Below are 12,254 nucleotides of genomic sequence, written 5' to 3'. Positions count from 1 at the left end.
TTCTAAGACATATTTCTTTTGTTTCTAAGATAAAATGATGACGTTAACAAACACTAAATTCAATATTGTGATCAGTACCACTGTTCCTTCTAGTCCTAATAGGAAAAGACTTCTGCTTTAAATCCATTCCCATTCAAATACATGTAACGTTCCAGTCTTCACTTTTGAAGATTGAGGGCTTTTTCGACTGAGCCACCTGTGCTGAAGCAGGGATATTCTTAAAACCTGACCTGTTGGTGGCCCTTGAGGATTGGAGTTGCCCACCCCTGGCTTAGAGCCTACTTATGTCTCTCTTTCCAAAAACAAAGCTGCACACCCACTTTGATCAAACTGTCCACCTTCCTCCAATCCCATTTCCAATCGTGTGCCTCTAGCATTCCTATTGTTTTGGTATTGTTTGCTCATACCACCAGACTCATCCAACATGATTTCAGAAAGCCTGCTTCTTGATCTAAAACTATCCTAGTTACAGCACCTGACCTCCACCGTTCTCTCCATCCCCTCATTTTGTGCACACTCTTCTTCAGCTTCGTCTCACAGCTGTATCATCTAGCAACAACAATGAAAAGTGCTCCACTTGGTTCATTGCATGAAGCTGGTCATGTCCCCTTATATGCATTGCTATGTGCCTCACCTTCTGCCTTTACTATTTCCTCTCCCTTCCACAGTCTCACTTCTCTCCTTCACATAAGCTAGGTAACCAAGAACTTACAAAGTCAAACCTTTTAACCCATCCCATGGCTACCTTTCCATACGTAGAAAGGTCAAAGATTCCCTACTCTCATAGACTATTAATTAGTCACCTATGTCTGTTTTAGTCCTATCCCTGGGCTTTTATCAAAATGTCTTGAACCTGGTTGATTTTAGCCTTTGCAGCACCTGTAGCAGAAACAGGTATTTCGTGAGTGCTCCCCAGCAACTAATACTACATTATATCCCACATAAAATAGCTTGCTTTACACTATTGTAAAACAGCATTGATTGAGTACACATATTGCCCAATTATCCATGTTATATTATAACCTGGCCCAGGTGACCGTACCCAGAATATCAACTCATCTGTTACACTACAGATTTGACCATTTTTGGGGAGGGACAAAACACACCACTTGCCGCTGCTTTTATGTAGCCCAAAGTGGGGCCACGCCCCTTGCCCCTCTACTCTGCCGCAACCTCCCTGTTGCTTGCTTGAGAGTCGCTGGGCACAGTATACTGACCTCTTTGGTAAGGTCACCCATCTTCTGTGACAATGTATAACAAACAAGTTAATATTATACAATTGATCGCCAATTCTGCTGTGAGTTACTGTTATACATGCACGTATATACAGTATGTGCTGGTTTATTGAGATCATTTCTCTATCTAATTGGTAAATATGCCAATGATTTAGAAATCTGCGATGGCGCCTCTGTCTGCGGGGTGTGGGTGGGGTAACTGAAAATTCCAGGTCCTGTGGGCAGAATCATTTTTAATTTCCTGCATCTTATCTATGACCCTTTAAATCCCTCCTTATCCCACAAGGAGTTCTGATTTTGGGCCTATGGTGAGGGCTTGCACGTTTGCTTGCATCCTCCCAGGGCTACATGCTGTGCTCTCCACCTCCCATGCATGATGGGCGCCCTGCAACATCTTTTTTAGGGCCCCAGCATTAAAAGTTCCCTTCTGGCCTGGCTCAGCGACTTATTTGTCAGCCGCTGCATAACTCTGCAGGAGGTGGTATGACCTTTGTCTTCAAATAGTTCAGTCAGGGAAAAAAGCCACCCCAGTTTTACCACATAATACAGGGTGTCCCAAAAGTAAATATTTATTCCTCGAAAATGAGTTGACGGGGAGCAGTAAAAGTTGGTAGCAGTATAACCTACCTCTATACTTGTAATTCCTCATGATTGGCACCACTGTAGAAAGCAAGTTGGCAACTACAATACAACAGAATATTAAATGTGTGATAGTGTATGGAAAACTGAACAGTATTGTGTTTGTACAGTGAATTGCTTCTCTGTATGGGGATATATTAATGGCATTATGTATGGCCAATGCCCAACCAGTGTCCAAGACCTGACTGCCAAAATGTCCACTCCTTTTAGTGCAATCTCCAACTATGCTAGGAAACGCATGGGAATCACTTGCACATCTCTATGAACTGTGCCAAGTACAACAAGGTTAACATGTTGAGTATCAACCAAAAGTAATGAGTTGATGTGTGTGACTCAAGTTTAATGGTTTTGTGACAAATATTTATTGTGTAACAAATATTTTACTTTTGTATTAATGATTTTAAGACGCCCTGGTACTGATTGAAGACATACTAATCTCCACCAACAAAGATACAATAGATTTCGAATAATTAAAAACATTGAGCATTATAATAAAAGATAGCTAAAAAAATAAATATCAGGACAAGATGCTATTGGAGTACTTTTAATATCTATATGTTTTATTTATTTTTCCCACATTGTACAGTGCTGCAAAATATGTTGACTCCATGTGAATAAATGAGAACTTAATGAAGACGAATACCAAATATGCTTAATGGAAATAGAACATTTCGATTCCAAGATAATGAATTTTTCATCCACATTTTACAGTGCTATTATTTATTTAGTTTAATATCTGTATTTTTTCAGATGTTGTTGCATTATTGTTTTGTGGCATGGCTATTTCAGTCCTACAGAAGGCAGCATCATGGCAATCTCGAACACAGCACTAACTTCACACACTGTCATCTTCTTGTAAACAGAGTTGTAGAGCTGACCGGTGATGTTACTCCTGATATGAGAGCTATTGCCCAAGCTGACCTCATTGTTACTACTCCTGAGAAATGGGATGGTGTCAGCAGGAGTTGGCAAAACAGGAGCTATGTTCAGAAGGTTTCCATTCTCATTATTGATGAAATCCATTTGCTCGGTATGTATTGCGCCATTAACAAATGAATGTATTATATATTCCATTTGGCTGTATATTGTGGTAATTGTGTAATTGTCCATTTTTTGTTTTGATTAGGAAATGAGCGAGGACCTGTACTAGAAGTTATTGTGTCTCGAACGAATTTCATTTCATCGCATACGGAGAGAACTGTAAGAATAGTTGGTCTGTCAACTGCCCTGGCTAATGCTAGAGACCTTGCAGATTGGTTAGGTATTGGTCAGGTAGGTGAAATTATTTCTCATCAAGCTGTCTTTCCCTTCCCCCCGTTGGGGAGGCTGGAAAGAATTGAATGGACAATCGGAAAACCCACGTGTTTATCTCCGAGATGGAACACCGCCTGAGAGTAACAAGCCTCTCTATCCAAACCAGCCTACCACGGGACCAATAAAAATACGTAATACATTACGTGACTATGCGTGCTTCATCAGGCTTCCACACATAGAGGTCAGGTAACATATTTTTATTGGTCACATGGTAGGTTGGTTTGGAAAGGGAGGCTTGCTACTCTCAGGTGGAGTTCCATCTCAGAGATCAACACGTGAGTTTTCCGATTGCGCCATTCAATTCCTTCCAGCCTCCCTCCGTGACCACAGTCTAATGTATTGTAATATAGATCAATTCTATTTTGGTGTATAACTGTTGTCGCATTGTCCAGCATTTTATTTGTATTTGATTGTAATACAGTTTATTTTATATACTTCTCCCTGGTGAGCTTCTTTGTCTGTTCCCTTCTCCTCGAGGCCTCCTGCGGGGGCTCTCTCTTGGAGCCTTGGAGTGCTTCTTCAAGTGAAACAGCAAGGGGAAAAGTTTTGCAAACACGCAAAAGATAGGAGAGCATGAGCGCGGACTCCCATTTTGTCGTCAAAACTGGTCAATTTACTATCTTGGTATTTTTTTTGTTGTTTTACGTTCTAGATGGGGCTTTTTAACTTTCGGCCATCTGTACGACCTGTTCCTTTGGAGGTTCACATTCACGGCTTCCCGGGCCAACATTATTGTCCTCGTATGGCCAGTATGAACAAGCCGGCATTCCAGGGTAAGTGACAAACTCTGCATAAGTGGTGTTCGCACATTTAGGCAAACAGTACCAATTGGGAATGTTACTGGTTGATAATGATCAACAATCAATTTCAGATGTGATATAAAAAAAAAATCCTCCAGAATGGGAATGAATAGTGACCGTTGTGCACATCTCTACCCAAAAAACAAGGACAGCTAGGGAGAACTTCTACCAAACACGAGTTTTAACCAGGCTTAAGATGACAATAAATGAAATTATTTATGTTGTTAAAGCAGCAGTCTCCAACCCTCCCCACCCCCCTTTTCTTTAACTAGGATGGAAACCAGGGGGTCTCCCAAAGCGAAACGATCGTATTTTTAGCTCCAGGGACCCCTCGATTCCTCGATACTTACTGGTAAATGTATCGCTGGTACTTCCTGATTTTTAAGTCCCCCTCATGACATGGGCTATTAGGAAGATGCATCAGCTGATGTTTCAGCTTCCTATTGATCTGAGTGAAGCAGGAGATTTAAACAGACATTTTATTTCCCTAAGGCTGCGGCCACGCTGCTGCGACACGCGCTTGGCAATTGGCGCTCTCACTTTAATGTAATCAAATTAGCATGACCGCGCTGCACGTGCACGTATGCTTAGCAAAGCAAAGCTAAGCGCGTGGGGAGACAGGGAAAATTGATTTTCAAGCGCGCTAAAGGGTCACATGACCCTTCAGCAACCAATCAGCACCAGTCAATGCCCACAGCACACACACAGAGACAGCCCCGATCCAGCCAATGACTTCCCCACCCCCCCGCTCACGCTTGCAAAATTCAGTAGGACAGCCGAGCGCTCATGCTTGGACAGTTGGTGACGTCACCACTCTCAAGCATGAGCACGCTCAGCGGCAGCATGCTGCGGCCAGGCAGGGAGAGAGCGCGTTGGCGCTCGTGTGAGGTGACTTTACGCGCTCTGCTGGGCCGGGGGCTTTATGGCCAGCAAGTTGTGCACGGGTGGCATGTGGGGGGGGGGGGGGGCGACCATGACGTCTCAGGGTACGCCCTCATTGGTGACGCGCCAGCGAGCGGCATAATCAAATTTGCTTGCTTCTGCAAGCAGCTAAGCGCCGTTCATGTGCAGGCGCTCGCTCACGCTGGCCACACACATTGCAGCAATGTGTTTCATCGCGGCGAGCGCTCGCTCAGCGTCACCCTTGACGAGGCCTAAGAAGGGACTACAACTCTCTACTTTTACCACTACAGTAAATATCTCGGGAACCAGAGGGTCCCGGAGCTGCAAATATCTCTGTCGAGCCGCATTTCAGCTTTGTGTACCCTCTGTTTCTGTTCTGGTTAAAAAAAAAAAAAAAAATAGGGTAAGGTTGAAAAAAATTCAATCGCCGATCTGCTGCATTAAATAATAGGGTTGAAATTCCAATAATACTGTAGTTTGCTATTGGTTCTGTGACATGTCTTTTGCAATCCAAGTTATTATATTCTTTGCTTTATTACAACGGTTTCAAATATCTTTACCATGAAGTGTTTTTCCTAATTAAATATATTATAGTTTTTAATTTATTCTTAAGATTAGGACAAAGAAATACTAATGGCAAGTTAAATTATGGTTTGTTTTTTTGTATGTATCTGAACCACAGAGAGAGAGAGAGGCTTTCATGTCATACATACATTCTTAAAAACATTCTTTGATCCAATGCAATTGTGGATACAATGCCTCTCTCATGCTGTTTTGTTTGGTTATTTAGATAATATTTATGACATATGGATACAAGTCAGAAATACAATTTACATTATGACCTATGTTGCCTTTTGAGGTGATTATTTAGCTTTTCTAATTAGCCTTATGACAGAACAAAACTATTGATGGGAAGTTTAGACAAGTCTTGACCGTTTAAATTATTTATAGGCTACAGAAATGCTATGTAAAAAACACTAATGAACAATAAATCAGACTCTTGCTGTTTAATCACACCTGTTCTTGAGGGAACAAGAACCCATTAGACCTTCTGTTTCCAGATACTGCAAGGCTGTGTGTATATAATGGTGATGTATTTCAGCTATTTCCAAAGACTAATTTACAGCATAAAACAGCAATCCCTATAATTCACAAACATGATAGGAGATCTGTAATCTTTGTATTAAGCAACCTCAGATGTGTTACTTTAGTGCAGTCGTATCAGAAGAGCAGCCGATTTCTTTAGTGACTTTACCGTGGGCTCTTTGTATGCACGGATGCTGTAACTTTTAGTGCTTTATCCCTGGTAACGTTTAAGCCATCTCAAGAGAAACATTAACACTTGCTCCAAAACCTCAAAAATCAATATTTGTATCTATATTTCATCTGAAGAAGAGACCGCTGCAGCGGTCAAGCGGTATTTACAACACCAGCTTGTACAATTGATATGTTGGTCCATTAAAAGGTACCACAGGCCACAAAGTATCTTACTCTTTTTTGGGACCAGATTGGCTACTATCACCCTTCAACAATAATAAATAAGGAAACAGGAGCCATTTAAAATGAAAACTACAAAATGTCTTGATTTTCCTGGAATTGGCCCAATTTTCAACAGTCTATACAGAAATATAACGGTAGGCACAAAAAAAACCTTTTTAAAATCACCATACTATATTTTCCTTTAAATTAAAAAGTAATATTAATTTTTAGATGAGCTCCCTAGTCTATTTCAAATATACAGTATTGCTGTGTCACAATCCTGCCCTGGTTGAACATGACAGAAATGTGGTTGCTTTTTGTGTAATTGAATGTCCACTTCATCTGTGTGGCATAAATTGGCGTTGCAGTTAAGAGATAGCCCTCTGACATGTCATACGTCCTCTAAATGGTTGTTTCACAGTTGTAACATGTTCTTGCTCTGTTCTCCACTGCCATTGAACATAGTGTGTCTGCTGAGAAAAGCTGGATGGCCCACCAGGGATGTGTTCACTAATTGTTCTAAAGGTGTGACATTAGAGAATGGCTGATGACTTCTAGCATAATATACTCATTCTTTCAATCAGTGTTTCTGAACCCGGTCCTCGGGACACTCCAGCTAGACTAGGTTTTGCTAATAATCAATGAATTACCACGCAAATGTCTACACTTATCTTATATGCGAATGTGATTAGATAGTTAACCCTAATAATAATAATAACTTTATATAGCGCTTTTCTCCCAATGGGACTCAGCGCTTCACAGTTACTGCACCGACACACTTTATTCGAGCAAATACCCAGTATGTACCTGGCAGATACCTGGAATGCGCCGCTCCTCACCTCTGACAAGCCCCGTTGCGTTTGCCTTCCCAGCCTGGGTTCATGCCTGGCTGACGGGCGGCTGATCTGTTAAATGATAATGATTAGGATTTAATAGGCTGCAATGCTTCGCGTGTCTACCAGATGGCATAAATTCATAAATTGTAATGCAGTATATATATATATATACTGTGCAGTATTGCAGCCAGGGGGAATAAAATGCTTCAATCCCTGCTTGGAAAATACCTCAATGCACTCGGGCAGAAAACAGTCACAAACCTCAATACACCCGGGTATACCCGAATTCGTGGGACTAGCCGAGCTCGAATAAAGTGTGTCGCCAGTGTACACAAAAGAAAAAAAGAAGAAAACATTAAGGTTACAAATGACACCAAACACAAGGAAAGATACAATACGGGATGGGACGGTACTGTAGTTATTAAATGCCGGACAGGTTGTGCTTCATTAATTAAATGCTGAGTAAACAGGTAGGTGTTGAGCATGATTTCCAGAAACGGGCCTCTTGAACTGTACCCCATGGCCTTGCAGGGGTGTTCCCCGAGGAGAGGGTTGAGAATCCATGCTATAAACGACTCTAAACTATACTGAAATATATAATGTGCCTCTAGCAGCTCTTGGCTTTAATAGTGTTTGCATGTGTACACCATTTTGAAATATTGAAATTAACGCATCCTATCTTCTGAGTTATGGACTAAAATGCCCTGTGCAGTCTTATTTTGAGCAGTCTGGCTTATACACATTTATTTTCTATTTTTTCTTTACTTGATTTGGTGAGCAAGACCAACCTGAGTCCAAGGTTTGGTATTCTTCTCCAGCAACAGGTCTGACTCTCTTCAGTTAACAGTTCTTATAAAATCTTTTTAACTTTCATGGAAAGCAGCCTGTACGTTTCAACTGAGGCTCCTGAAAGTAGACAAACTATTTTCTTCTACTACTAGTAGCCAGAACGGCTACTTTTCTGGGATCCCTGTAAGGCTTGTTTTGGCACCCTAGAACGCTTTTAGTATATGTCTTTTTTTCTTTTTTTTTAATTGAAAGATTTATTTATTTATTTATTTATAAAATATTTTACCAGGAAGTAATACATTGAGAGTTACCTCTCGTTTTCAAGTATGTCTTGGGCACAGAGTAAAACAAATAGTACATGGTTACAAGTACAGTTACATAAATGAACAGGGTATACATTATATACAAGACATTGCGTGCACAGTTAAAGAAAATATATATTATGAGCATATGAAACAGTTACAGACCAGGTTAAAATGTGAGACAGCCTTAGATTTGAAAGAACTTAAACTGGTGGTGGATGTGAGAGTCTCTGGTAGGTTGTTCCAGTTTTGGGGTGCACGGAAGGAGAAGGAGGAACGTCCGGATACTTTGTTGAGCCTTGGGACCATGAATAGTCTTTTGGAGTCTGATCTCAGGTGATAAGTGCTGCAAGTGGTAGGGGTGAGGAGCTTGTTCAGGTAGCTGGGCAGCTTGCCCATGAAGAATTTAAAGGCAAGACAGGAAAGGTGAACTTTGCGCCTAGACTCTAGTGTTGACCAATCTAGTTCTTTGAGCATTTCGCAGAGGTGTGTGTTGTAGTTGCATTGGATAACAAAACGACAAATTGAATTGTAGATGGTGTCAATTTTGCTAAGGTGGGTTTGAGGAGCCGAGCCATATACTATGTCTCCATAGTCAATAATTGGCATTAGCATCTGCTGTGCGATACGCTTTCTGACCAGGAGACTTAGGGAGGATTTGTTCCTGTAAAGTACCCCTAGTTTGGCATAGGTCTTGGTTGTCAGGGTATCAATGTGCATCCCGAATGTTAAGTGGGAGTCAAACCATAAGCCCAGGTATTTAAAACTAGTGACAGGTGTTAGGGTGGTGTTAGCGTTGGTTCGAATCAGGAGCTCAGTCACTGGAAGCTTTACAAATTTAGTCTTGGTCCCAAATACCATTGTTACAGTCTTGTCGGTGTTTAAAAACAGTTTGTTTTGGGAAATCCAGTTTTCGAGTCTCAAAAAGTCAGACTGAAGTATGTGTTGAAGGTCAGAGAGGCTATGACTGTGTGCATATAGGATTGTGTCATCTGCATACATGTGTATTGAGGCTTCCTTACAAGCTGTGGGAAGATCATTAATGAACACTGAGAAGAGTAGGGGCCCCAGAACAGAGCCTTGCGGGACACCACAGGTGATATCCAGGGGGTTGGAGTTAGAGCCTGAGATGGACACATGTTGGGATCTTCCTGATAGGTAGGACTGAAACCAGTTTAAAGCATGTTTCCCTATTCCAGAGCTCTGGAGTTTGTTAAGCAGGATAGCATGATCGACTGTGTTAAAAGCCTTTGCAAAATCTAGGAATACTGCACCAGTGAGTTGTCCCCGTTCCATTCCACACTAGATTTCATTGCAAACTTTTAGCAGGGTAGTTACGGTGGAGTGTTTGGGGCGAAATCCAGATTGGAATTGGCTAGGGAAATTTGTCTTGGTGTAGAAATCGCTTAATTGCGAGTGGACACATTTTTCCATGACTTTGGATAGAATTGGGAGAAGTGAGATTGGCCTGTAGTTTGAGACAGTGTATTTGTCCCCACTTTTGAAGATTGGGACAACTCTGGCAGTTTTACAGGTCTTAGGGATATGGCCTGCAGACAGGATAGAGTTGACTATGGACGCAATTGGTTTGGCAAGGGCTGGGGCACCAAGTCGTAGGAACCTAGATTGTAGTAAGTCGGGTCCACATTGGCAGCTTAGTTTTAGATTGAGGAGCGCTTGTATAATCTCCTCTTCAGATACTGGGCCAAATTGAAAATTGTGGGCAGTGTTGGGAGGGGGTGGGACTGTAGGGATACTCCCAGGATGAGATTCATGTTTGGGGTTTGTGCTGCGTTTCGCTAATAAGTTAGTGGCACACCCCACAAAGTAATCATTGAATGCATTTGCGATGTCAGTGGGGTTTGTCAGAGTAATATCCCCCTTAGTGATATTACTTGGTTGTTGATGGTTAGGAGGCTGGAATATATGGTTGATAACCTTCCAGAAGTTAGCTGGGTTTGATGTATTCTGGTGGAGATTGTCAGAGTAATATTGTGCTTTTGCATGTCTTGTTTGCCTTGTGCACATGTTCCGCATGCATCTGTAGTGATTGAGATCCTTGGTAGTGCCAGTTACTTTGTAGCTTTTCCACAAGGCATCCCTGAACTGGTAGAGTGCTATAAGGTCAGGTGTAACCCATGGAAGGTGGGCCCCTCGTACCCTTATTTTGCGTAGTGGAGCATGGGTATCGCAGAGTTTTAAGAATTCGAATTGGAAATAGTCGAGCGCAGAATCAGGGTCGGGAATTAAATCGATTCTGTGCCATGGGCAGTTGGTAAGGTCATCCAGAAACTGTTGTGGGTTAAAGTTTTTAAATGTTCTAGTGAGGAGAACTTTAGGGCTTGAATGGGGCGGTTTAATTTTCCTTACACAGTACACTATTGCATGGTCACTGAAAATATCAGGAAGGATGCCAGAGGATTGGATTCTGCTGGGGTTTGAGGAGAGAATCCAGTCTAGCAAGGAATGGTTATGCGATTTCAGGTTTATCCGTGTGGGTTGGGAAATGAGTTGCGATAGGTTAAGTGACTTGAGTTGTATCTGGATTTTGTGGTTTTTAGGGTCAAGCCAATTGAAGTTGAAATCCCCAAGAACTAGCAGCTCACTCTTCTCATTCAGAGAGGAAATGGAGCCAAGAAATTGGGTGATATCAGTCAAGGATTGTAGAGGGGCTTTAGGGGGGCGGTAGATGCCAGCAAGCAAGATGGGCTTAGAAAAGGGGTGGCAGATTTTGCCAACTAGAATTTCAAAAGAGGGTGGGCTTGGTGGGCAATTTAACAGTGTAAATTGTAATGTGTCTGCAATATAAAATAACACCCCTCCTCCTCTCTTTGACCTATCTCTCCTAAAAATGGAGTATCCCTGAATGGCAATATTTGCATCAGGGGTTTTAGGGGATAGCCATGTTTCTGTAAGAACGATGGCTTTGGGTTTATGCATAAGGCACCATGCCCTTAGTTCGTCCAGTTTGGGCAGCAGGCTCCGGATGTTTATATGGGCGACAGATAGCCCTTTTTGGAATTTAAAGGTGGAATTCTCAGGGGCATGGGACAGAGCTGAAATGGGAGGACCTGGGTTAGGTTCAATATCACCTGCTAAAGAGAGTAATAGTATGAGTAGAAATTTGGTTAGTTGTTTGCAAGTTGTAGATTTGTGGTGTTTGCCATTTGAGTGAGCAGTGGTTGGTGTGCTGGTTTTTAGAGTTCTCCACCAACATTCAGTAGATAGTGCAAGGCTTTTGAGTAGTCCAGGGTGTATGGTGATGTTGGGTGTGGGCCAGGATGGAGGAGTTTGTAGTGGATAGAGGGAGTAACATCTCCATGAGGCCAGTAGAAAGAAAAAAGTTAAAATACATAGCAGGTTCATGATGCCAGAGGTAGGCAGTGCTGCAAGGAGCTGTTGTGAGCAGAGTGAGTGTGAGCAGACTAAACAGCAGGTGTGTGCCTGTTCCTTGTCAAATCTTTAGCTGTATTGCAATGCTAGAGTCCTGTATAGTTAGAATTGCACATTTAAATTTGCACAAATGTTTTCTTATATGTACATGTTTTTTTCTTTTCTTACAGCTATTAGAAGCCACTCGCCTGCCAAGCCCGTACTCATCTTTGTATCATCCAGACGCCAGACCCGACTCACTGCATTAGAATTAATTGCATTCTTAGCAACTGAAAATGACCCCAAACAGTGGCTAAGTATGGATGAAAGAGAGGTAAAGTTATTCCTTACACTTCACAAATTCCTCATGCATCACTGCACAATGTCGTCACCATCTGTTTTTAAAGTTTTCCAACAAATCGTAGTTATACCAATATGGAGGCGTGTGTCTCTATTACCCTAGCACAGGGGTTCCCAACTCCAGTCCGCAGGAACCCCCAACATTTCAGCTTTAAGGATATCCCTGTGCGGTAGCAGGAATAGTCTTACAATCTGACCTGTGATGTGTAGAACGGCAGTGCATCA

The 12,254-nt window shown here is 42.0% G+C and overlaps 1 protein-coding gene across 2 annotated transcripts in view; it reads left to right on the top strand.

Annotated features, from left to right (window-relative positions):
- ASCC3 (activating signal cointegrator 1 complex subunit 3) overlaps window positions 1-12,254 on the top strand; it is an 806,286-nt gene that overhangs the window by 595,690 nt on the left and 198,342 nt on the right. For both annotated transcript variants that reach the window (XM_075597525.1, XM_075597526.1), the window contains 4 exons: window positions 2,738-2,904; window positions 3,001-3,146; window positions 3,841-3,961; window positions 11,861-12,003. In XM_075597525.1, the coding sequence (XP_075453640.1) occupies window positions 2,738-2,904; window positions 3,001-3,146; window positions 3,841-3,961; window positions 11,861-12,003 (577 nt within the window). The remainder of the gene's footprint in view (window positions 1-2,737; window positions 2,905-3,000; window positions 3,147-3,840; window positions 3,962-11,860; window positions 12,004-12,254) is intronic.

This window comes from Ascaphus truei, chromosome 4 (assembly GCF_040206685.1).
Source record: "Ascaphus truei isolate aAscTru1 chromosome 4, aAscTru1.hap1, whole genome shotgun sequence".
In the NCBI taxonomy this organism is placed as follows: Eukaryota; Metazoa; Chordata; class Amphibia; order Anura; family Ascaphidae; genus Ascaphus; species Ascaphus truei.
Note: the sequence above shows the minus strand (reverse complement) of the source record. Positions and strands in the feature narration are given on the sequence as shown.